Raw genomic sequence first — 27,011 nt, 5'->3', positions numbered from 1 at the left:
TTTAGATGGTTTATCTGCTCCTCTTTTAACTTTGGTACTTGGTATCTGTCTAGAAAATTGTCCATTTCATCCAGATTTTCCAGTTTTGTTGAATATAGGATTTTGTAGTAAGATCTGACGATTTTTTGAATTTCCTCAGTTTCTGTTGTTATGTTTCCCTTTTCAGTTCTGATTTTATTAATTTGGATACTGTCTCTGTGTCCTCTGGTTAGTCCCGCTAAGGGTTTATCTATCTTGTTGATTTTTCTCAAAGAACTAGCTCCTGGTTTTGTTGATACTTTGTATGGTTCTTTTTGTTTTTACATTGTTGATTTCAGCCCTGAGTTTGATCATTTCCTGCTGTCTACTCCTCTTGGGTGTGTTTGCTTCTTTTTGTTCTTAAGTTTTTGTTGGGAGCCGACTTTAGCAGAAAGCGGCTAGATCAACTTTGCAGCCATCTGGAACCATATACCCTGACGAAAGATTTGGTTTTCAATAGCCTACAACAGCTGAAGCACACTCTGATATCCCACATATTTTGTGTTGCTGTTTACTGCCCCCAGCTACAAGGTGCACGTGGTGGCCATGCCTGCAAGGTATTGCAGTTCACGTGCTGTCCACGTGCTATCTACGCCATACATGCCTGTAAGGCACACGTGCTATCCACGCCTGCAAGGCATTGCGGTGCACCTGCTGTCCACGCTATAGACGCCTGTAAGGCTTACGTCATATCAACACCTGCAAGGCACGTGGTATCCACGCGCCTACAAGGCACGTGGCAAAAGCCTATAAATAGCTCAGAATTCCCTTCAATAAACGAGACTTGATCAGAATCTCTGTCTTGTCTCCATTCTTCGCGTCTCTTCCCCTTTATCCCCACTCTCTCTCTCGCTAGACCCTGACCCTCGGACCGGAACGGGCAGTACGGGCTGTAACAGTTTGGCGTCCAACATCGGGCTCCAGTAATCGCAACAGTTTTGTGCCCAAGCGTGGGGGGTTCGCGACAAGTTTTCAGGTGTGCTGTCAAGTTGTTAGTGTATGCTCTCTCCAGTTTCATTTTGTAGGCACTTAGAGCTATTAGTTTTCCTCTTCGTACTGCTTTCATAGAGTCCCACATGTTTTGGTGTGATGTGTCCTCATTTTTATTAAATTCTAAAAAGTCTTTAATTTCTTTCTTTATTTCTTCCTTGAACAAGTCATCATTGAGTAGAGTGTTGTTCAGTTTCCAGGTGTATATGGGCTTTCCATTGTTTTTGTTATTATTGAAGACCAACCTTAGTCCATGGTGATCTGATAGGATACAAGGGATTATTTCAATCTTTTTGTATCTGTTGAGGTCTGTTTTGTGACCAATTATATGGTCTATTTTGGAGAAGGTACGATAAGGTGATGAGAAATAGGTAATATTCTTTTGTTTTAGGATGAAATGTTCTATAGATATCTGTTAAATCCATTTGCTTCATAACTTCTGTTAATTTCACTGTGTCTGTGTTTAGTTTCTCTTTTCATGATCTGTCCATTGCTGAGAGTTGGGTGTTTAAATCCCCCACTATTATTGTGTGAGGTGAAATGTGTGAGTTTTAGTAAAGTTTCTTTTATGTATGTGGGTGCCCTTGCATTTGGAGCACAGATGCTTAGAATTGAGAGTTCATCTTGGTAGATTTTTTTCTTTGATAAGTATGGAGTGTCTTACCTTATCTTTTTTGATTACTTTTGGTTGAAAGTTGATTTTACTTGATATTAGAATGGCTACTCCAGCTTGTTTCTTGGGACCATTTGCTTGGAAAATTGTTTTCCATCCTTTTACTCTGAGGTAGTGTCTGTCTTTGTCACTGAGGTGCGTTTCCTCAAAATGCAAAAATTCTGGGTCCTGTTTATGTATCCAGTCTGTTAGTCTACATCTTTTTATTGGGGAATGGAGTCCATTGATGTTAAGAGATATTAAGGAGAAATGATTGTTGCTTCCTGTTATTTTTGTTATTAGAGGTGTAATTATGTTTGGCAGAATTTTAAAAAGTTATTTTTTTTCTGTTCGGTGGAGATTAACTTAATTGAATAAATATTCACTGAAGGACAAAGCAACTTTTTTTTTTTTTTTTTTTTTTTTTTTTTTACATGAAGAAACAATCAAAAAAATCAACTTGATAAAAATCAAATGAGTTCTTTTCTTTTTGCAGATTTACCTTACCGGGTGACGTTGACATCGACAGCATTGCCTATGAGGAGCTTTCCCTGCCAGACAAAGAGCCTGCCAAGAGCAAACGGCGGAAGGAGCTTAAGAAGAGACAGGAACTGCTTAAATTAGTGAACTTTTCAAAGTATGTCATTCATTTATTGCTGCTCACTGGGAACTAGAATCTCTGGTCATTTCCGGGTGCTCTCTACTAGTGTGAGTCGCTAGGTTACGTCAGCATCATGAATGCTTTACTTTTTGTTTAGCCCTCATGATTTTACATACAGTTGTAAGAGCTGTAGGCTGAAGGGCACACGGGCTATTTTCCTGCTCTTTTACCTGAGAAAGTCAATATGTGTCAGTGAACAGAAGCGTATGTCTATAAATGTAAGCAGCTCAATCGAGTTCTTCCACATAGGTTGACCCTGGAACAAAAGGAACTGTGCCGTTGTCGACTGAAGTTATTAACCTTCTTAGATCGACTTGCAACATATGAGGTAAGGAATGGCGTTAGCCCTCCAATGATGGCATCATCTGGTCTTACACATGCCAGCCATAGCTGCCCCAGTGGCTTCTGTTTTGGTTTTTCATGTTATTTATACGGGAAAATTGATTTATTGAAAAGTCAAGTTGTTTATTAGAAGGGTTTTGGTAAAAATTGAAAGTTGTAAAAGTCCAAAAGTTGTTTTCTTGGACAAGAGAATAAAAAGGCTTTGCCTACTTTTGTGCACATATGCTCTCTACATTTATAACCCTTTAAATTTACTATGTGTGTAAATGGCACAGAGTTGGTTCTAGTGTGGAATTTCAGGACACACTGAGTTCAATATTTACAGAACAAATATTCTCACCCACTTTAATGTTTTGCTAGTTGATTAGGTTTAGTTAGTTGATCTTTGATCTTTATTAGAGCCACTTTTGAATTTAATAACAATATACTTCTTTGCTTTCTGGGAATTCAAGCACTTATGTCTCTGTGTTGGATATTTTATTAACATTGTGTTGTACCAGTTTAGGTAGCATTAAACATGGAAGAAAAATGCTTGTGATGGTAGAAAGTTTTTGGAAGCTGAGGCAGAGGAATTGTGTTGAATTTGAGAGCACTCTGGGTTGTATAATGAGACCTTACTTCAGAAGATGAAAACCATAAAAAACAAACAAACAAAACAAAACAAAAAACACCCTAAACTGAAATGAGATGCCTTCCAATGGCTATGAATGGTTTAGTTACTTTGTTTGTTTGTTTGTTTTTCACATGATGGTATTATCTAAAGTTAGTCAGGTTTCTTCTTTTCCCATCTGGAGAGACTTAGCATAATTTGTGCCATGCAGGTATCATACTGCTGAGTAACGTGCCTATGCTTTCAGATTTTACAACTAGGTACTGACGTGAAGCAGAGATTATTTCCTCGTTTTTCTCTTATATGGCCAGACACTCTTGGCCTGTGGCATGAGTAGCCCTAGAATGATGAAGGTATTTAATATTTCTGAGCATACATGTAAATTCAGAAGTCTTGGATTCCCCACTCCTTGAAATGTTATCAAACAAAACTCGAAAAGAAAAGGTGGTGATCCAAATGGAAATCACATGTAGAAGAGTGAAATTAGATCCCTACCCTTGCTCACCATGCATTAAAAAAAAAAAAAAAAAAAAATCCAGGCATGCTGGCACATGGTAAGCACCCATGAGGCAGAGGCAGATGGATATCTGTGAGTTTGAGGCCAGCCTGGACTATCTAGTAAGTTCCAGGACATCCAGGGCTACATAGTGAGACCTTGTCTTCTACAACAACAAAAACAACAAAAACAACAACAACAGAAAGAGGAGGAGGTGGCGAGGAGGAGAAGAAAACACTAAAACTGAGTTTTTTCTGAGCTGAGTTCTCTCTGCAGCTGTTAAGAACAAACATATAATGTAATATGAGAAAGTTATAGAGAGTTTCTGATGAGTTCATTGGCTGCAGCTGCCTTGACTGTTGGATGGTTATATTCCTTTAAAGCATATTCTTTTCATTTTAGTTCTGTAACATTTTAAGGTAATATTAAGAATAAACATATTTGGAACTGCCTATGTCTGTATAGTGTGGCTCATTGCTTTCATAGTTCATTTTCATTTTATTGGATGATAATATCTTAGAAAAGATACTTGCAATGTTGAGTTTATGTACTTAATTTTCTTCCATTATTCAGTGGCTATTGAATTGCCGTCCTCCGTATGACATTAGCAAGTGTATTGTTATATATTATGATACTGACCTTTAAATACTTCAGAGACCACTTTTTTTTTTGGAAATTAACCTTTTAGAAAGTAGATGGTTTGGATAAACTTGGCTATTATAATTGTAATGAGAATGTTTGGCTGCCATGCTTGCTAGGTACATGGTGCTAGAGGTCGGCTTTGCATTCCATCATCAAGCATGGCTAATTGTATTAACTCCATGTACATAAGATGAAAGTGTTTAGGTTTTACCTCGGTGTTTCCTACATGCCAGCTCTGATACGATGCTGTTGCTGGATGTACGGAGACCTGAGCAGCGATTTTCATGGATCCTCAGCATGTGTACTTGAAGTGATGCTAACAGCATGAAGAATCGATGAGGCAGAGGACAGGAATGTCTTCAACTCTTCCTGGAGATGCCCATGGGGCCTCTATAAGGAAGTTACCATCAACTAGTTTGTAAAAAGCAAAGGCATAATATTGATAAGACACAGGAGGGTAGAATTCAGTTTTGTCTTCTTTGTTTTTGTAACTCTGAAGATCAGCCTGGCATTTGACTCACTGCAGACCTTGTAAATTCTTGTTGAAAGTGTGTACAGTTTCTTCAAAAATACCTCCACAGTCTGTCATCCAGTGCTCCATGTACTTAGTCTCTATAATTTGGTAATTTTCTAGCAGCCTTTTGAGGTACACTGCTCTCCTTATTTTGTGATTGTGAGCTCTGGCCTGGATACCTGTGGCTCGAGCAGTCTCCCAGCCGATCTGCTCCCTTCTGGAAACTGAGTCCAGAGGCACCCTAGGGAGGGCACAGATCGAAGAGCAGAAGAATACACAGCCTTGGTATATCTATTCATCAAGCATACTGAGCAGACCTGCCCAAACCTCCGATGTCCTGGAATTCCATCTGGATTCAGTGAAGACACAGCGTCAGAGGTTTATCAACTTACTCTTCCCCCCACCCCTCTTCTAATATCTCAATGCCCGTAATCAGCTTGAAGAAGTTACAGAAGAGTCAGCGCCCCTATTTCCTGGGCTTGGGGACTAATGTGGTTAATAATGGTCTGTCTTTCTAGGGGAAAGTAGTGGTTTTGTTGGAACAGGGAGGATTAGCTAGGACTTAGAAATCTGTATAATTATTATCAAGATGAAGTTATAATTTCTTAAATGATACCAAATTTACTTTGATTTCAAATTTAAGGTTTTCATTGGTACGAGCTTCTTATTAATATAAAAGTGAGATGAATATTGATACTCTCATGGGCATTGTGCCTGTATAACACATTTAGGAATACAAGGCCTAGACCCAGTCCTTCTTTAACTTTTTAAACTGATTTGGGACGGTTAACCTATGAGTTAAGGGACTATTGCAAATTCATGGCTTTGAGTTTATTGTTAGCAAGTTTCTCATATTTTATTTAGAAATAGCTGAGAGGAGTGAACAGACAACAGTCCAGGTTACCTTACATGGTTAGTTGGTTTTCAAAACATCAGAAGTCCATAGAATTGACGCTACAAATATTTATATATTAATGCCCATTCTGATTAGAGACCTGTCTGCTCCTGACAGCTTCCTGTCTTGGATTCTAAGAAGAAATTGAGCATCCTTGGAGTTACTCCAGTTGTGTGGTGACAGCCACTAGGCAAGAATTTCCTCTTTCCATCTACAGACAAATTACTGTCCAGAAAAGGACACACATTCAGAATAGTCGACTGATTATATCTGCCTAGACAGAGTAATCAGCCCTTAATAATTTGATGCTCCAACGTTTGGTAGTATAGGGGCTTCTCAGGTGTTCAGCGGTCTCTATAAATTGGCTAAGTTTTAGAAGCTACGTTTAGTGCTTCCCATAACTTCAGTTAACTCAGTCATTTTGGATTTCTGACGGGGTTGAAGACCTATAGTCTCATAGCCAATCCTGGCTATTTACTTTGAGAGAAAAGATCTGAGTAGATGGTTTTCAGCTGACATTCATTCTAAAGCCAAAAAAAAAAAAAAAAAAGGCCAGGATCAGAAGTAAGTGTTTTAGTTAGAAGAGATGACAGAGGTTCTGGTTAGTCAACAAAATGATGGACTGGGTATTAGGACTATCTTGTACCTCACTGGTACAATTAGGAATAAGTATGCTCTAATTGTATTTCAAGAGAAAAGTTTTACTTTAACAGGAAGAGAGATATGTAGGAGGAGCTAAGAGGGAAGGAGTACTGAGAGGAAGAGATGGAGTAAGGAGAGAAGATGAAGGAGAGGAGAAGCTAGGTGATGAGAGAGAGAAAGAGAGAGGGGGCATGGAGGCAGATGTTCACATGTCTCCACCAGTCAAAGATAGTTGATATATCTAGGTTGGGTATTGGGTTACGCTTCTGATTGAGCATTACCAAACTTATAAATCCTTTGATTAACATTAAAAAAATTGTATAAAAGCAAAAAGGAAAGGGGGGGCATGGGACAGGGGTTGTCTAGGGAGGGGAAATGGGGTAAGGAGATGGCATCTTAAATGTAAATAAAAAATAAAATAAAATAAAATAAAAAAAAACAACAAGAAAAGAAAACTTAAGTGAGGTAAGTAGCTTGTGGAGATAAGTAGGAAGCATCAGCAGATCTCACTGGTTAGGAGCTAGTGTTGAGAATTGGAGTGCTAGATACAGGGTTAGGGCATGAATGAGGAGGGCATGTCCTTGAGAATGTATGCTTGCTTGGTGTTTATAAAGTAAACAGAGAAAGGGACATTGTTTATATGTTAGTGGGAACCATCGAGTAGAGGGATGGGAGAAACTTATTCAGTGGAAGTGTCTTATTTAGGGTTTCTATTGCTGTGAGAAAACACCATGTCCAAAAAGCAAGTGGGGGAGGATAGGATTTATTTGGTTTGCACTTCCACAGGAAGTTAGGACAGAAACTCAAATAAGGCAGAATCCTGGAGGTAGAAGCTGATGCAGAGACCATGGAAAGATGGTGCTCACTGGCTTGCTTCCCATGGGTTGCTCAGCCTGCTTTCTTATAGAACCCACGGCCACCAGCCCAGGGATAGAACCACTCAAAACTGGCTGCCCTCCAGCCCCTCATCAATCTCTAATAAAGAAAATGCCTTACAGCCATATCTTATGGAGACATTTTCTCAATTAAGTTTCCCTCCTTTCAGATAACTCTAGTTTGTGTCAAGTTGACACACAAAACAAGACACTACTGGTAGAAAAAAAATGCATACTTTCGTGAAGATAGAGGAGTTGAAATGGGTGAAGTTTTGAGACATGGACAGTTGAGAGGTGTGTTTGTTTTGGTCATCACTGAAGGAAGGAAAATCGTATTGGTGTATATATGGCAGACTTGGGCTTTTGATGGGTTGGATACTGAGGTTCCATCAAACAGTGCCAGCTTAAAATGAATGCTTTCAGCAAAGAGTGGTGACTGAGGAAGATGTTGGAGGTTTAGAAAACCTGTGAAAGTTTGTAACTGACTAGGAAGGAATAGCTCATCTCTCTCCATTTAAGCACTTTCATTCTAAGTTTGTCAGAAGTTTTTTTTTTTAGCCTTTCATTTTATAAAGTTCAGCCTTGAAGAACTTCCTAGAGGATAGCATGATGAGCCTGGAGGTTCTTTCACCACCTCAGACATCTTCAACACGTGTCAACCTTCCGGCCTTGTGTTTTTATTTCCCTACACCTGCCTTTTCTTTTACTTAAATATTTTCATGAAAATCCCAGAAATCTTATCATTTTAATCCATGTGTCTATATCTCTAATCAATATGGACTTTAAAAAAGAGCAATGACATTATTTCTAACAAAATTCACAGCAATTTCCTCATATCATCTGAGACCTATTTCATGCTCAGAGGTCTCTGGTGCTACACAAGTGCTTTAAAAGATACACTTGGTTCATGCCTTCGTAGGCAGTAAGCTATGCGAAGGCAGGGGAAGTGTATTGTTGGCTGTATCTTCAGTGCATAATAGTAGCCATTTGGGGTTGTCTTACAGAGATCAATTTTATTTTTACCATTTCATCTATTTATAGATTTAACATGTTAATACACTATAACAAATATAGCCCCTAAAAAGATAAAGTGCTTTAGTTAACAGTTGATAGTCGAAATCAACTAATTTGGGTCTTATTTATTTCATCAGGTAGAGGTATAAGAGATTAATATTTCTTGTCATTGTATTTGGAAGCATATTTATTGTCACTGTTTCCCTCAGGAAATCCTAGGGGCGCCACATGCATCTGAACAGAGATACGATGCTGAATTTTTTAAGAAGTTCAGAAGTCAGAATATTGTTCTCTCAGCAAGAACGTATGCTCGGGTAATTGCTTTTTGCAAATAGAGTAATTATGGTTATTAACACTAAATCTTCGAACTGTGTAGTTAATGTTAGTGCCTGTATACACTATTACACTCTTTTCTGTTATAATATTAAGAACTATACAGGAAATGGAATTATATTTTAAAAATATCATCATTAGAGTTTTAAAATAAATAATTTTATAGTGTTAGATTGAGAAACGAAAATAAGGAAAAACGAAGCATATTTCAACACAGCTCATCAAAACTGTATGCAAAGTTTGAATGTTGTCATAAGCATCAGTCCTTTATTTCTAAGGTTCATAGTAGACACTTGTGCCTTGCTTTTCCTACAGGAGAGTAATGTACAAGCCCTGGAAATCCTGCTCACATACCATGGCTCTCATCTGCTCCCTCATCGCCTGGCCATCCTCTCCAACTTCCCAGAAACCACTTCTCCACATGAATATGCTGTTTTGTTGCCAGAGGCTTGGTATGCTACTCTGTTTTATTGGTTATTGTTGTGCATGTGTGTGTGTTTAATGGAAACACCTTATACTTTAAAACATAACCTTTTAAAACTTTGTTAAAATGAGCAAAAATTTATTTAAATTAAATTGATTAACTGTATATTTTAAATCATGAATATAATTTTAGGTAGGGAGAATTGTGAAAAAGTCTTGCTATGTAGTCTGTGTTAGCCAGGAATTCACTGTATAGCTTAGGCTAGCCTCAGACTAGTGTTCATCCTGTCTTAGCCTCCTGAGTGCTGGGATTGTAGGCATGGACCAAAATCCCTACCTCCAAGTCATTTATACAACTTTTATCACTAATATCATTAATAGCAATCTGAAGCTCCCTGAAATGCAACAGTTGAAACATTTTCAATGAAGTCAACATTGACTCTAGGCAATTTTCATCAGAATGAAAAGCACTATTTTTATTGCCTTGAAAAGTAACAGGAGATCTGTCCACGTTTCATACTTCATGCTTACTCCATTCCAGCTGTCCCTTCTCTACCAAGACTTTCAAAACACACACTGGACTTTTAAGGCTTAGATCCAAACCTTGGTGTCTGTGGATGTAATTTTATAGTTTTATAAATATTCTGGAAGGTGGTTTGCTATAAAGAATATATTAATGGTATCTTGTACAGGAGATTTTGATTTGTTTTTTAATCTTTTTTTCATTGAAATGTATAACTAGTCATGAGTATGTGTGAGGCTGATTTAAAAATTAACATATTTTTAAATCACTTTATTTCCTTTGAAAAGACAGCTTAAAGAATATTTGAATTACATAAAAGTTGGTGTTTTTCAGTACGTTTTACCTAGGGTTTTTTTTTTTTTTTTTTTTTTTTTTTGGTGTGTTTTATAAATAAGCATTGTATTAGCTTTAGTAGATAGCTAAAAATATGAATACAATATATTCTTCTTCTCTTGATAAATTATAATCTAGTAGAGAAGGCCAAAAAGCTAGATATTGATATGCTGACTAATAATCTATGTAAGATGAGAGTACAGAGTGAACCAAAGGGCTCTGTGGGTAAAGACTGTTGTCCCGCCTGATGACATAGGTGATGGAAGGAGACAACTGATTCCCACTTGGAGTACTTTGACTCCTACCCTCGAGTCATGACAGGTCCATGCCAAAATACATATGCATACATATACAAATAATAAAAACAATACAAATTTAAATGATTCATTCACATAAGGATAAATTTAGAGATAGGAGAGATTGTTTTCCACTGGAAAGAAATCTGGAAAAGAATTTCTTGAGGATCAGAAAAAGCTTCTTGGGGAGGGCAAAGTGTAGATCTAAGCCCTGAAAATCTAGTGTGTAATTTTGGGAAGTCTGAGTAGAAAAGGGGCAGTTGGAATAAGTATTTAATTTGTAACTGCTTATGTACTCAACAGTGTTCTATCACTGATTGACAAGGTGCTATTGATGTCCCCAAGTAATTTCTAGTTGAGAATGAATCAGCAACAGGCTTAGTGGCTTATGTCTATAATTTCAGCTCTTGGTAGCTTGATGAATGGAAAGTGCATGCCATGAGTTTGATGCTAACCTGGGTTACAATGAGGGAAAAAATGTAATTTCCAAGAAAGAAGTGTGAAATTTTAGTTTACTTAGTTTTATGTAGCCTAATGTTTTCATTATCAATGTTTTGTCCTGAACTTTTCAAAAGTTTATTGTGTTTTTCTAGTTTATTGTGTCTGTCCTCTCCATATCTTTATTGTTGTAATAAAATTGTGCTTATGATAAGATCACATAACATTTTGCCTTTTTTTCCTTTTTGATTCTCAAGAGAAACATAGAAATACTGTTTCCTTTAAGAATGAAACTTTGATCAGTTATCTCCTAATTCCATTCCTCCTTGTATAGATGGTCCCTCTGTTGCTGTGAGCAGAGAGTAAAGTGGTTGTGTTTTGGGTTTGTCTTAAGTAGTAGCCTGCGATGCAACCGTCAGTAGACAGAAACACTCTTCATAAATGGACTGTGCTAGCTGTTCTAAGTCTAAGGTATCAGGGAGAACATCTTGGCTGTTGGTCTGGCTGGAGGGATAGTTGACCTATACATCTCTTGTTGTGGTGGATACTTGAGATGTTGGCTGGATTCATTTTTGTCTTCCCATTCTTTAAAGGCAAAATGTGTTTGGAGCAATTTCTCTGATAAAGAAGATAGAAACTAATATTTCAAAGTAAATGGTGCAGCATAAGTATTATGTCAGTATTGCTGATGCTAGCTGTTCGGGATGCTGGTAATTAATTAAAAATTAGTGTGTGATGACTAATTTATTTTCTCTTATCAAATATCTCAAAATGGAGGTTAGAACATTTGTTTGTAATTTGTATTCTTATCATGCACATACAGTTTCCATGGCATACTCTTGAAATAAACAGAAAGGGGATTATTATCAAATATTTCTGGGGCATTCATGACTCAGGCTTGGAAACTGGAATTAACAATTGGTTCTATTTGTATTACTGTTTTAGAGTGACTTAGGATGAAGCTTCTGTTTTCATTTGCAGCTGAGGTTGTTTGAGAGGCACCTCCATCCTGCTTGTTTGTTTTTAAGCTGATGTCTTTCCCTAAAAAGATGGATTAATAGACCCAGTGCTATTGATTGCAAGGAAATTAGACTTTTCATAAAGATAACACTTTTCTTTCCCTATTCATTTTCTTATAAACTTGAGTGACCTTACCAATGGTTTTAGAACATATAATCCTTAAATAGAGTAGAACATATTCTGAATGGCTGAATTGCCTCAGGAAAATGCTTCCTATAGTCCTTTTTGATCACACAATGTCTTTGCTAGTCAGGATTTCATTAATATGTAAATACTTGTCAGTAACAGCAGTTTGTCTTTATCCTACCATACTTAATTAACATATGAATAACCCTGAGAGACACTTTCTTCAACTGTTGATATAGGCAAGTCTGTTTAAACATTGTATTTGTAATAAGAAAAATGCTATCAGGAATCAAATTCATATTTGGTAGTAAAATGCATTAAGATGTTTTGCTTCATTGTGTATCCATTTTATTTATTCTTAAAATTTTGGAAAAATCCATGGCATATATGGACTGGGCTCATGACTTGGTGATCAATGTGGAAAGATGGCCATTTGCTGTACTGCAAATTAGAGAGCTTTCTAGTTCAGAGTTCAGTGGGGCTGATCCTGGCTAGCCAAGTCACTTTTAGAAACCCTAGTTCCAAGCACTGTTTGTGGTGTTCAGTGGATTGTGACAGTGCTCATAGTCAGGATGAAGTACTCACACTGAGGCTCTTGTTCACAGCAGAGGCTGAAGTGCTCCCAGTGAAGGTGAGGTGCTCATGATGAGGCAATTGCTCACAATGAGGCTGAGGTGCTCCCAGTGAGGCTGAGGTGTTCCCAGTGAGGCTGGCGAGCACACAGTGAGGCTGAGGAGCACACAGTGAGGCTGAGGAACATACAGTGAGGCTGGGGAGTATACAGTGAGGGTGGGGAGCACACAGTGAGGCTGAGGAGCACACAGTGAGGCTGGGGAGCACACAGTGAATCTGGGGAGCACACAGAGAGGCTAAGGAACTCACAGTGAGGCTGGGGAGCACACAGTGAGGCTGAGGCACACAGTGGGGCTGAGGAGCACACAGTGAGGCTGAGGAGCACACAGTGAGGCTGGGGAGCACACAGTGAGCCTGAGGAACTCACAATGAGGCTGGGGAGCACACAGTGAGGCTGAGGAGCACATAGTGAGGCTGAGGCACACAGTGGGGCTGAGAAGCTCACAGGCTGGGGAGCACACAGTGAGGCTGAGGAGCACACAGTGAGGCTGAGGAGCACACAGGCTGGAGAGCACACAGTGAGGCTGGGGAGCACACAGTGAGGCTGGGGAGTACACAGTGAGGCTGGGGAGCACACAGTGAGGCTGGGGAGCACACTGAAGCTGAGGAGCACACAGTGAGGCTGAGGAGCACACAGTGAGCTGTGAGCTGGTCATACTGTGGCTAAGGAGGACATAGTGAGTCTGAGGTACTCACAGTTGAGGCTGAGGTGCTCACAATGAGACACTTGCTCCCAGTGAGGCTGAAGTGCTCCCAGTAAGGCCAAGGTGCTTTCAGTGAGACCCTTGATCACAGCAGAGGCTGAGGGGCTCTTTAAAAAAACTTAGGGCTGGAGGTGGTAATGGTGGATGATACCAGTTTTATTCTAGTGATATCTCTACTCTTTTGTTGTTCCTTTTTGTGTTGATATTAATCATCTTACACAACCAATTTTTGGGGGGAAGTTTGATAGTAGATATCCAATTAGACTTTGTTCCTTTTCCTTAAACTATAATGATTTTTTTTCCAAACTCATACTCTAAAATATTCAAATCATTTCAAAATTAAAACCTCATTTTTATACATGGATTTAAGCATTGGTTAGTGAGATCAGGCCTTTTTGGAAATTATCAATATGGAGTTATAGCTTACCATGCAGTAGGTAACTAATGCAATGTTAACTAAAACTATATGTATCTTATATTTACTATTTAGGAAAAACCTTCTTGCTGGTGTGAATAATAACAATATGTTCATAAAGGTTAGTACTGAACATTTACTGTGTCCTGGGAGTCATTTAAGAGCTTTATATGTACTAATTTAATCTTCTGCAGGCCCAGACTCAGAATGATGCCTTTGGGCAGGTTGTTTTTCTGTCTTGGTGCTATGCGTGGCTTTGTGATGTTTTCCCACTGGGTGTGTGATCAGCTTGATAACCCCAATGGAGTTACACATGTGGACCCAAATTATCATTATTTTGGAGGGTTTACTTACTAGAACATTTTCTTCTTTGCTAAATGATAGAAAGAAATAGACGTCTACACCTTAAAACCAGTGCATAAAAGGAAGCAATTAGTAGCAATACACTGTCTACCCAGCCTTTGTTTCTAAGGCACATAACGTGGACAAAAGAACTTTTGAAAGTCTGTTCCTCATAACGTTTGCTTGAAATAAAACATTTATATTTGGTGCAAGAAGTATTTGGTGGGAGGATTATTGACTATAATAGAACTTATTACACTCATTGCCTTCCTGCTGACAGATAAATGCTACCTTCAAATGAAACCAGCATAGTTAATTATTCAGAAAACATACAAACAAGGCTTTAATACAAAGAATTCTAAAGTCAAACAAAAGCAGGCATTGCCTTGTAAAGAGAAAATTATAGTTACTAGTTGTATTTTTTTTTAAGTAGCAATGATGCATTTACAGTTTGGACTTCAAGTTGAGTATGAAAAAGAATAAGATGAGACAAAGAAAGCATATGGACGTGACACTTTGTGTTCCGAGCTTGGCTTAAAGGCTCTACGGTTAGCTGACCTTTTACAGTTCTGGTAGCAGCAGTAGGATTTCTAGTGGTTTTTCAACTGTAATTTCACATAACTCATTGGTGAGTGTTTTCCATGGTTAGAAGTGTAGAGGGAAGCACAATTAATGCAAGGGTTTCCTCTAAAATTCCCTGAATCTCATTCTGTTTCTCTTGTGCATGAGTAAGTTCTTTTGAGTTGTGAAGAATGGCTGGACTGTTCTTTCCTCATCATTGTGACAGAAGCTTGACCAGCAACACTGCACAGAGGGAAGATTCATTCTGCCTTACGTACAGCTCATTATGGTGGGAGGGATGAATGCAGTGGCTGGGCTTATCATGGTGGAGAAGAGGAGGGGGCAGACACATAGAAATAGGCAGAGATGGATCACCCACTTTTTTTCCCCAGCAGACCCTACCTCCTAAAGGGTTTTATGTTTTCCCCATGCAGTTGCTATTAACTGGGGATCAAATTTACCAGCATGAGCCTATGGGGTCATTTCCATTCTCACCTGTAACAGTTTTAGAGATGAATCTATTCTGATCCTCCCCTACCCATGTGACATACAATGAAATACTCACCTGTCTTGAAAGTTAATATAAACATGTATTTCAAGCACTTATGTCCCATGCATTCTGAACCAGCTGTGTAGCTTTGCCTTGGATCAGTATACGATTAGGATGTCATTCTCCACCTCACTCTGATCTGTAAGTCTGTCCTATGTAAGTCACTGATGCTTCTTTTACTGTGAATAGGCCATTCTTTCTGTTGCCATATTATAGTTCTCATTTTTTGTTATCCATGAGAATGCTTTTTAAATTCTTTGTTGTTCTGTTAATTATTTAACTCAGTAATCACATATTGTTTAGAGTCTGCTAAGTACCAGGCACTGTTTTAGTTTCTAAGGATATAGAAGTAGACAAAATAAATAAAAACCCTGCTATCATAGTTACATTTTGAGTTGCTGTGATAATACACTCTGAGAAAAGCAACCTAAGGGAGAAATGGTTTATTTGGCTCTTAATTGGAATGTACAACCCATCATGGCCGAGAAGTCGAGGTTGGAGGGCTTGAAGCAACTGGTCACATTGACTTCACAATCATGAATCAGAAAATTATTGATGAATGCTTGTGCTTAGTTCATCTCCTTTTCATAAGATCCAGTGTACCAGCCTAGGGACTGGTGCCGTCTGCGGTGTCTGGGTCTTTGAGACAGACTCTTACTGTGTAGCCAGAGATCACCTAGAATGCACTCTGTATTCAGTGTTAGTTTTGAATTCAAGATGCTCCTGCCTGAGGCTTCTAAGGGATGGGCCTATAGCCATGTGTGGCTTTTGTTTTTGTTTTTTTTTATTGTGTAAACACTGTTGCTCAGATATGAAATTAAATCATGTTTTGTCAAAATTCGTTTCCTAGACTATACATATACATGTCTATGTATAATCACTGGAAGGCAAAGAAAATCTAGCTGCCTTTGCTAGATTGCTAGGACTGAGTGGAGGTGTTGCACATTAATTAAAAGCATATGTATTGTTTGGGCCATAGTGAGAGCTCAATTAATGTTGAGGAGTGTTGTTCCTGGTCATTGCATCAGTGATAAGGAGTGGAGCTAGTTTTGCTTTGATAGTAAAGTAAAATACATCATTACTAACAGGGCTCTCTAGGTCCATCTTCCAGTGTGGGCCTCTAAGCAAAATTATTTTTATTGTTTTAATGGGTTTCTTAGCCATCTTATTCAAAAAAGACCCATAAAAGTGTCTTACAATTTTCTAGAGTACATTGTACATTAATCTCGCCTGGCCAAGGGCCTGCCCTTACTAAATCATCGTAGTAAGAACTCTTGGGTCTAATATATTCTCTGTGTGCAAAATACAAATCGCAGCTTGTGATACATTTTTCCCTGAAATTCTTTTTGAAATCATTTTGTGTAGCTTAAGGAACCGTGTCTGCTTTGATTGGAAAAGTTATGATAACTGCCGAGATGTATTTTTTTCTCCTCGTTCTCGATTCATTGCACTAATTTGTTGTTCAGATGGTAGAGTGGGCATTATTGTCATCCCTATCCAAAATGTTATCTTTTTCAGTTTTCATTGCAGCATTTTGCAATAAAATATTTCTGACATGAAAGGAAATAAAATAGTCTATTTGGTGACAAATGAATAATATTCTTATGGCTTTTGCCCTGTGTCAGCATCTGAATGTTTCCAAAATTTAAAAATCTGAGCATAAACACATTCACAGTGTATCTTTGGTGCTTGGTTTACTAGCCTAGTCTATTATGCATTGGTTGAAAAGCTGTGCTGTTAGCATAGCATCTGATCGGCTTATTTAATACTTGGAGGATCTAGGCTCTGGCTAATTTGTTCCAGCAACACCCAGTGGCACGGTGCTGGTGATGAGCCAGCACCACTCCTTCCCCCGCCTCATCAGAGCCGCCTCTACTGCTGAACCCTTTGGTGCTCTCATTCCTTTTCATATGAATGCCAATCTCTTTACCAGTGTCATTTCCCAGTTTGTGGAGCCTTCCTTGTGTAGAACATGTTTCATGACTTAACAGAAAAGCATTTGGTTCTGTCTGTGGGGCCATGATAGTTTAAGGAAAGTGCCCTGATTGATAGTCTGAAATACAATCACGTAAAGACAAAAGCAAAAGCAAAAACCAAAACCCAGTGCCAGTACTTCACTGAACTGCATAAGGCAGGCTATTCAAAGTTCTTTTAAAAAAAGTTTTATCTTTATTCTTAATTGAGCATGTTTCTGTCTTTTACATGGATGTGCAGCTGTCAGAGCTAAAAAGAGGACTCTGCAGACAATGTTTAAAGGCCTGCTCTGCTTCTGTTTCCTGTGCCTGCTGATTTATCCCAAATTGCTCTCTGTATCAACATGTTGGGTTCACTCTTTCTGTTTTCACTTAAACTGATTCTTTTAAACATATATCATTATTTGTGCATGTGTGCATACATGGGTATACATATGGAAATCAGAGAGCAGTTGTGTGGAGTGAGTTCTCTCCTTGCCTTACATTGATTCTGGGGATTGGTGATAGCATCTAGTTGTATGTAGCTGTTCAAATTGACATTCATAATAATAAATAAAGTTAAACTTAACTTTCTTAGTATTTGTTGTCTTATTTCAGTGGTTAATGTGTGCCCATGGAACTAGTGAGTTGCTGTGCTAGGATGACTCAGACAGACTGTTTCCATAGTTACTGGAATCTCAGATAGATAGCACTGGGATAGATGGTGTGTACAGAAAACTGGGTTGAAATGAAACATACAGTGCAGGCTCTTGATCATTCTTTAGACATGTGAGTGAATGCACACTCATGTTATCCTTTAACTCGTTGGTTTTTTTTTTTTTTTTTTTTTTGATATTTTACTTTTCTTTTAATGGTAAAAAAATATGTATATTTAGAATTAGCCATTTGGACTCAGCTTAGATGATCCCAATCTTGTCGGCACCATCCAGAGCATCATAATCAGGAGCCAAGCGAACACACGCCTTCTTCTCTCCATCAGGCCTTAGCAGGGTATTGACTTTGGCCATGTCAATGTCATAGAGTTTCTTCACGGCCTGTTTGATCTGGTGCTTGTTGGCCTTGACATCCACAATGAACACAAGCGTGTTGTTGTCCTCTGTTTTCTTCATGGCTGACTCAGTGGTGAGAGGGAATTTGATGATGGCATAGTGGTCAAGCTTGTTTCTCCTGGGTGCACTCTTTCGAGGATATTTTGGCTGCCTCTGGATTGTAGGGTCTTGGGCCACTGGAAGGTGGGTGATGTTTGGATCTTCTTTTCGTGGCTGCGGACGTCTTTCAGCACTGCCTTCTTAGTTTTCAAGACCTTCGCTTTGGCTTTGGCTTTGGGAGGGGCAGGAGTTTTCTTCTTCACTTTCGGCACCATCTTGGTGAAAAGCGGTATTTTACTTTTAAGTAGTTTAAGGATGAAAATACAAGAGCACTGTGCTTTTTAAAAAAAAAACTTATATACTGTTTCCACTCTACCATGTGCCACTTAGAGTAGCATGAACAACAATCCTTCTATATTTCTAGTACTATGCATTATCAAGCTAAATAGTTTGTATTTTAAAAACTAAGGTGTTTTTGTTTTGTTTTTTAATTTTAGTTGGAATAATGACTCTTTGACGATCATCCCTTGGGCTGAGCATAAACACCGAGCTGAAGACTGGTGCGAGGAATTGGAATGCAGGCTAGTATGAACCAGCACAAGGTGTCTTCGTTTCTTTGTAGCATAGGTGAATAGGTGGCCCTATGAAAAACTATGGCACATGCAGTCTTATGTGGTGGGGTTCCATAGTCCAGAGTATTTTAGTGAAGTTTTAAAATAACACAAATGACTTGGGATATATTAATGACTTGGAACATATTAAAAATTTTAATGAGAAAATACTAGTAGTTAAAAGGAAACTGTTTAAGCAATGATCTTTATTACAGCTCTTCACTTTAAGATATATTCTTAAATTTTAGTTCACGTCTTTCAAAGACTTCACATAGGAAACTCTCAGAATATTGAGGTGTCAAGTGCTGCACAGGGGGTGCATATAGTGAGGTGTGGGGCACTGTCAGCAGGAGGTGCATTTGAATCCCTTGTATGCTCCACTCATCAGAAATAGGCATGGGCCCTTCACCTGTCCTTCTACTTTACTTCCCTTCCGTCTTCCAGACCTGCAGACTGCTAGTTGAGTTACCAGTCCTCCATGTTGCTGGATGTCAGGTAGAGCATCTGGAGAGCGGATGCTGAAGTGATGCTTCAAAGATCCAGATTCTTAGAAATTTTACATCTGCCCTCCCTTTATGGAGAAGTTTGTAGAGTTTTTGTTATCATCATCATCATCATTGTTATTTTTGAGAAATGATTTAGATCCTCAGGTATGGTCCTTAAAGGTTTGTGTACTACTTAGACACAGTGGAGCTAACAAATGAACAGGTCCTGTCACATCCATTGAGGTTTCTGGACATCTGAGGATAGATTTTGCTAGATGGAACAAAATGAGGAAGAAAATATAGAGAAATAAAGAGGAGACATCCTGCAGAACGTAGAACATTTCAAAAGTTATTACTAATGTAATCCGGGAGACAAGTTACTGTGATTTGTACAAATAAAATAAATAAGTAAGAATCCTAGCAGCATGTTCCAATGGGCAACCCACTGCATGGCCACACAGACGGCCCTTGTTAACTCAGTGAGTCATTAAACAAAAGGCATGAATGTCGGGAAGAACTTTACAGTGGGAGGAAGAGAGGGATGGACTGAGCAGAACACGTTATAGACACATGTGAAGTTGTCAAGAAAGAGAACACAATCTTAAAACAACCTAAGTTAATACCATAGGATTGTATAAAATAGGAACAGGACTGAGAGAACTTGCTTAGGGGAGTTGAGAAATAGTGTAGTATTCAAAACTAACAGGAGTCTAAGGTAGACTTGGATAGAACCAAGGTGTTTCCTTAGGAACTAGAATAAATATACAGAGCTAGAGTATAATATAAAATATTTAATAAAACAAGTCTATTATTCAGGATATAGACACTAAAAAGACATAGATGATAGAGAACAAATTTAAGAATAATTAGAATTTGAAGGCTTTGACTTTTCAGATTGAAATATTCTTTAAAGCATTTCACCCTGAGATTCTAGAATATCAAGAATATGGTTTTTTAAATTTTTTTATTTAAAGAGAATGACCCCATTTCATGGAAGGAATTCAAAATTAGAATGACCTGGAATATGGATGTGATGGTGTTGAAGGGTGAGAGAGAAAGAGAGAGAGAAAGAGAGAGAGAGAGAGAGAGAGAGAGAGAGAGAGAGAGAGAGAGAGACAGAGAGAGAGAGACAGAGAGAGAGACAGAGAGATGGAGAGAGTGAAGAGAAAGACAGAGACAGAGAGAGGGGCGGGAGAGAGACTGCTTACTGAGTAGAGAGCTGGGAGTGCCGGTGTTTAGTGTTTCATAGAGCTGCATGTTTTAGCAAGGACTCCTGAAAAGGAACATCCAGAAAAGATGAGAAGAAGCCTGGCTCTTAGCACTTGTACTTCCTGGAGAATACATACTTTTCTATCAAAGAGTGTGAGAGATGTCAAGGGAGGGCTGGAAAGTATCACAGGGACTCAGTGTCGTTGTCGCCTATTTGTTTTGCCGAAATGAGGAATATCTAATAGTTTCTAGGGTGGGCAGGGTGGCACTGTGTGCAGCACTTGGGTGGAATCTCTAGTAAGCATGTTAATCACACCAGGAGAAGGGTAGAGTTAAGGATCCCTTTGTGTATGGAGCTCTGCAGCATGAGTTACATGCACAGTAAGTGGTCTTAGGTATTTGGATATGTTGCCCCAGCATTCATGGGCTCTGGGATGAGCAGATACTCAGATGTTAAGAATCTCAACAAAACACAGTGACTGTAAATAAAATTAAGGACATGATGTGTGCATTTTGCATAATATTATTCACATTATTTTAATGAATAAAAGGGGGCATTTTAAAATAGTCTGCACAAGTTTTAGAGCCTTTGTTGATGGAGTATTTCCGATTTGGTTTTGATTAGGATATCTCATTCAGCCTCAGAGCTGACAGGGAATGCTGTCAGGAGGCCTGTGCTGTGTAAGTGCAGTGCAGTTCTACCTTGCTGGGTCTGGGACAAGTGCATGGTCAATACAAATGAAGTGCATTTCTTATTTCTATGAAAATGGAAAGCAAGATTTCCAAATTCCAGTTCCAACTGGAATCCTTCTGGGACAGTTCCTTCCAATGACTGCTTGGCTTGTGTAGGTGCATTGAATTGGTGGGCTGGCAGAAGCAGCCAGTTGTGTGTATTTTCTAAAAGCTTTCCAGCCTTTGTTACTACCTATCTGACTGAGTTGTGGCATAGTAGTTTTGATTAATTTTCCATTCAGAATTTTGAAGTCAAGAAAACCAGGGGGGAATTGTTAAATTTCCCCAAGAGTCCCATTAACCTGCAAGTTTGCATGTACACATAAGAAAGTACCCCTTCCCACAGACACCCCATCTCCTTCACTTGTTCTCTTCCCATCTTTATCTCTCATTTTCTATAGCATTCCAGACAGTTATTAATTTTTCCTGTCATGCTTTGCAGAATGGTGGTGGAGCCGAGCCTCCAGGATGACAGTGAGTTCCTGTATGCTGCACAGCCTGAGCTACTGCAGTACAGGACATCTCAGCTTACCGTGGAGAAGGTGATGGCCTGGTATCAAAGCAGAGCAGAGGACATAGAGCACTACGCTGGGCAGGTGAGAGGATGGAGCCCTGTTCTCAGTGGTGTCAGTGCCGGCTCTTTAGGGTCCAGTCCTAGTGTACATTAAAGCCATGCCAGAAATCTCAGGTGTCAATTTTTTTTTTTATTGAGAACTTTTATATGATTTAATAATAACAATTACAGATACAAAAATGTTTAGATGATTTCAAAATTTAAATTTTTGTTTAAATACAAATTCATTTTATAATATGAAAACATGTATTAGACCTCTAAACACAATAATTTTCTTCTACAAAACTTTCTATACTAGAGAATTTGCAGAAAACAATTTGTGACATTAAATGTACATTATTTACATTGAAAAAGTCATCTAAAAACTCTACCTCAGACACTTGGATATATGATATCTTTGTTTGCAACTTCCCTCCCTCTTCACCCACAGTAAAAAAATGATGCAAATAAAAAACAATTATGCCTTTATAATAATAACTGACTCAGCTATGCTAGCTCAGGACTCTAGTTGCGTCTTTGGCTCTCGGAGCCCTGACTCTCTTAGAACAGCAGTCTGTCATCTAGCACTCAGCTTACTAATAAGCCACGATACACGGTGTTCTAAGGATTAATGAGCAAAGAAATTAGGAAGAATTTATGGCAGATCTTGCTGATAGTAATTTTGTGAGGAAAACATTTTTTTTTATTAGATTATGAGGCAATTTTTTTTTCATTAAGTTCTGGTTTATTTAGATTGTTTGTTGAAGCTTCATAATTTTTTTTAATCTTTTTTTTAATTTTTTTTCATTTTATTTACATTTAAGATGCCATCCCCTTTCCCCATTTCCCCTCCCTAGAAAACCCCTCTCCCATGCCCCCCTTTCCTTTTTGCTTTTATACAATTTTTTTAAATGTTAATCAAAGGATTTATAAGTTTGGTAATGCTCAATCAGAAGGGTAATCCAATACCCAACCTAGATATAAAAACTATCTTTGACTGGTGGAGACCTGTGAACATCTGCCTCCATGCCCCCTCTCTCTTTCTCTCTCTCATCACCTAGCTTCTCCTCTCCTTCATCTTCTCTCCTTACTCCATCTCTTCCTCTCAGTACTCCTTCCCACTTAGCTCCTCCTACATATCTCTCTTCCTGTTAAAGTAAAACTTTTCTCTCAAAATACAGTTAGAGCATACTTATTCCTAATTGTACCAGTGAGGTATAAGATAGTTCTAATACCCAGTCCATCATTTTGTTGACTAACCAGAACCTCTGTCATCTCTTCTAACTAAAACACTTACTTTTGATCCTGGCTTTTTTTTTTTTTTTTTTTTTTTTTTTTTTTTTTTTTTTTTTTTTTTTTTTTTTTTTTTTTTTTGGCTTTAGAATGAATGTCAGCTGAAAACTATCTACTCAGATCTTTTCTCTCAAAGTAAATAGCCAGGATTGGCTATGAGACTATGGGTCTTCAACCCCGTCAGAAATCTAGAATGACTGAGTTAACTGAAGTTATGGGAAGCACTAAACATAGCTTCTAAAACTTAGCCAATTTATACAGGCCTCTGAACACCTGAGAAGCCCCTATACTACTGAATGTTCGAGCATCAAATCTTCAGCCTTCTGGCCCAGAGTCCTCTGACAGACCTTAGTGATGCAGGATTATTAAGGGCTGATTACTCTGTCCGGGCAGATATAATCAGTCGACTATTCTGCATGTGTGTCCTCTTCAGGACAGTAGTTAGTCTGTAGATGGAAAGAGGCAATTCTTGCCTAGTGGCTGTCACCACACAACTGGCATAACTCCAAGGATACTCACTTTCTTCTTAGAATCCACAACAGGAAGCTGTCAGGAGCAGACAGGTCTCTAATCAGAATGGACATTTATATAAATTTTTGTAGCGTCAATTCTATGGACTTCTGACGTTTTGAAAACCAACTATCCATGTAAGGTCACCTGGACTGTTGTCTGTTCACTCCTCTTGGCTATTTCTAAATAAAATATGGTTAACCTCCTAACAATTAACTCAAAGCCATAAATTTGCTATAGTCCCTTAACTCATAGGTTAACCATCCCAAATCAGTTAAAAAAGTTAAGGAAGGACTGGGTCTAGGCCTTGTATTCCTAAATGTGTTATACAAGCACATTGCCCATGAGAGTATCAATATTCATCTCACTTTTATATTAATAAGGAGCTCGTACCAATGAAAACCTTAAATTTGAAATCAAAGTAAATTTTGTACCATTTAAGAAATTATAACTTCATCTTGATAATAATTATACAGATTTCTACCAATAGGTTATGGCTGTGCAATAAGTCCTAGCTAATCCTCCCTGTTCCAACAAAACCACTACTTTTCCCTAGAAAGACAGACCATTATTAACCACATTAGTCCCCAAGCCCAGGGAATAGGGGCGCTGACTCTTCTGTAACTTCTTCAGGCTGATTATGGGTGTTGAGATATTAGAAGAGGGGTGGGGGGAAGAGTAAGTTGATAATCCTCTGATGCTGTGTCTTCACTGAATCCAGATGGAATTCCAGGACATCGGAGGTTTGGGCAGGTCTGCTCTGTATACTTGATGAGTAGATACACCAAGGCTGTGTATTCTAAGATACTGCTTGAGTTAGAGCGCCTGGGATCCCAGCTTCCTCTGGGTTCTTGAAGGTTGGGGGCAGAGCTGCCACTCAAGATCTGCTCAGTGCCCTGGCCCAGACCGGAAGGAGAGGAAAACATTTTTAAGCAGTATTTTACTTATATTTACGTAAGGAAATAATCTGGTAATATTCCACACAATTTTAAACTACAGATAATAAAATCATAAAATTTGTAATAAGAAGGAAACTTGTAGATCATTTTGTCTAGTCCAATGCATTCCTTCATTTTACCAGAATGGCACAGACTAGCAGGTGAAATGGCCTTGCCAGGGTTACATACCTAGCAGGTTGAGAGGCCTGACCAGGGTCACACACCTAGCAGGTGGATTGGCCTTTCCAGGGTTACACCTAGCAGGTGGAGTGGCCTGCCCAGGATTACACACCTAGCAGGTGGAGAGGCCTGCCCAGGATTACACACCTAGCAGGTCAGTGGCCTGCCCAGGGTCACACACCTAGCTAGTAGAAGTATCATAAGTGCTGCCTTTATAATATGAGATTTCTTAAGCTAGACATTATCCTAGGCACACTTAAATTTTTTGTTATTGTTTCGGGTTTTTTGAGAGGTTTCATGTAGCCCAGGCTGGCTTCAAACTCACTATGTAGTTAAGGCTGGCCTTAAAGTCCTGATTGCTGTTTGTCTACCTATGCTAGTTTTACAAGTATATGCCAACACATTGAGTGTATACATTTCAATTTATAATGTTATTTTACAAATTTATAGTATATGAAACAGTCCAGCCAACTAAAGTCATTTTTAAAGGTGAAAGGAATCTTAGTGCTTTTGTTCATTTGCCCTTTGCCCAGAAGCTTTTGTAACTTCTGGATTTTTATAAAGCAAATACATGCAAGAAAAGTTGTTCAAAATCACCTTTAAAATGTGAACTGCAAACTATGTTATGTATTGTTTCTGATTTTCTTGGCATTTTAGTGGTTGTATTACCATCTTAATTTAAGGGACTGTATCAGCATAGAAAAAAAAAAAGTTTGGTTAGTCCCAGTTACAGTGCACAAACACAGGCAATTGTAATTGCAGTTGTAATTCAGGAACTCTATCCCAAGTGCCTTGTGTTTCCTTAGGCTTCTGCCTGACTTCCCAACTCTGCATTCTTATCAGTTGTGGTTTTCTGTAGTGGTCTTCATCTGATGCAAAGAGAAGTTTCCTTGATGAGAGTGACGACTACATTTATCTGTGGCCGTAGGACAAGTTGTTGTTGTTTGGGATTATGCTGCTTTAGAAGAGTGTCAGTTGTAGGTTCTCCTCCAAGGTCTATGACTTCACTAGCACTGAGCAGTTGGCTGGGTTTCCTGTATGATTTCCCTCTTGTTGAGTGAGTGTTCATTCCAGTTAGAAACTCTTGGTTACTTCCAAAGTATGTGTGTCACTACTGCATCCTTAGGGTCATTGTGTCCTGCTGGGTATTGAAGTTCATGGGTGTTAGAGCTGTGTAGGAATGTTGGGTGCTTTCCTCCTTTGGAAGCTTGCATGGCGCCTTCTGCTGCTATGAAAGCTAGTCCTCTAGGAAGAGGCTTTCAGGTCAGTGCTAGCTAGGGGCCCTTGAGGCCTGTGTCTGTGTGTGGAGTCTTCAGTAATAGGGATCTATTGCCTTCGTCTTTGGGGCCGTTATACCAGATATGTTGAAACTCTGCTTTCTGCCTAGTTTTACTATGAATCTGAAGCTGCCCTGTTAAGAGAAAGGACTACTTCTTAGCCATCGGAAATTCCCTTGAACCTAGGGATGATAAAGCAAAGGGGCTCGGAGTACTTTGTATTCTGTTGTCTTACGTCCTGTTGTGTCTTTTCATTATTTAAAAACACTCATAATGGTTTTTATATTTTTGGCTTCATGAAAGGTACTGATATTTCATGTCTGTGATGTAATTAAAGTGGTATCTGCTGACATCGATTTTATCTTCTTCATTTTTAGAGGTTTAATTGATGTGGGACTTCTTTTTTCTTAGTGCCTATAAATGCCTTGAGCAAAATCTGTTTGTTTGGTGTAGGAAATGTTTATGGTGGTGAATTTTACCCCATTGAAGGCTCCAGCTTGTTGAATGTTCCTGTTAGTTTCACTGGTGTCTGCTTGACTTTCACGTTTTGTAGGTTGACTTCAGTAAACATTGGGGAAGACAGCAACACAAATGGCTGCTACTCTTGTTTTTAATTTTTACCAAGATATAAATGCACTTTGAGTTGTGAATTGTTTGCTTCCAGTACTTTTGCAGTCCTGGCAGGTGCTGGTTTTGCTGGTGCTCTGCCCCCTCATGCCCTCTTCTTTTGATGTGTCTCCATGGAGCTCACTCCTTGCCTCTCTTCCTCACCTGTCTGCCAATCCAGCACTGTGGGGCTTTGCCCCACCCCCCCATCCCCTTTGACTTTGCTGTTCCTTTGTTTTCTCTTCTTTTCTGTCTTCCCCTCACCCTGTTATTTCCCTCACTACTCTCAGAAAGGATTTTGCTTTGTTTCTCATTTCAGATTTTGAGAACTACCTTCCATCAGGACCTTTTCTGGCTTTTCCCAGAGGAAGGGGGCCCCTCTCTCTGAGTTTATAGCCACTCATCTCTTCCCCTGTGCTTTGCCTTCCACACTTGTGCACTCCCATGTACTTAGGGCATTTCTTCTCCCCATACCTTTAGCTTCCTCATGGCTCTGCTGTTCTCCTGT

At 38.9% G+C, this 27,011-nt stretch overlaps 1 protein-coding gene and 1 pseudogene across 2 annotated transcripts in view; one reads left to right on the top strand and one right to left on the bottom strand.

Annotated features, from left to right (window-relative positions):
* Positions 1–27,011, top strand: part of Nbas (NBAS subunit of NRZ tethering complex) — a 284,871-nt gene that overhangs the window by 65,426 nt on the left and 192,434 nt on the right. For both annotated transcript variants that reach the window (XM_034514140.2, XM_076942115.1), the window contains exons 18-23: positions 2,157–2,297; positions 2,571–2,649; positions 8,561–8,665; positions 9,000–9,136; positions 18,607–18,690; positions 21,589–21,742. In XM_034514140.2, coding sequence (XP_034370031.1) covers positions 2,157–2,297; positions 2,571–2,649; positions 8,561–8,665; positions 9,000–9,136; positions 18,607–18,690; positions 21,589–21,742 — 700 coding nt within the window. The remainder of the gene's footprint in view (positions 1–2,156; positions 2,298–2,570; positions 2,650–8,560; positions 8,666–8,999; positions 9,137–18,606; positions 18,691–21,588; positions 21,743–27,011) is intronic.
* On the bottom strand, positions 17,918–18,384 carry LOC117716978 (large ribosomal subunit protein uL23 pseudogene; annotated as a pseudogene).

The sequence above is a fragment of the Arvicanthis niloticus genome, chromosome 11 (assembly GCF_011762505.2).
Source record: "Arvicanthis niloticus isolate mArvNil1 chromosome 11, mArvNil1.pat.X, whole genome shotgun sequence".
Taxonomy (NCBI): domain Eukaryota; kingdom Metazoa; phylum Chordata; class Mammalia; order Rodentia; family Muridae; genus Arvicanthis; species Arvicanthis niloticus.
The sequence above is the reverse complement of the archived record's forward strand: the minus strand, read 5'-3'. Positions and strand labels throughout refer to the sequence as shown.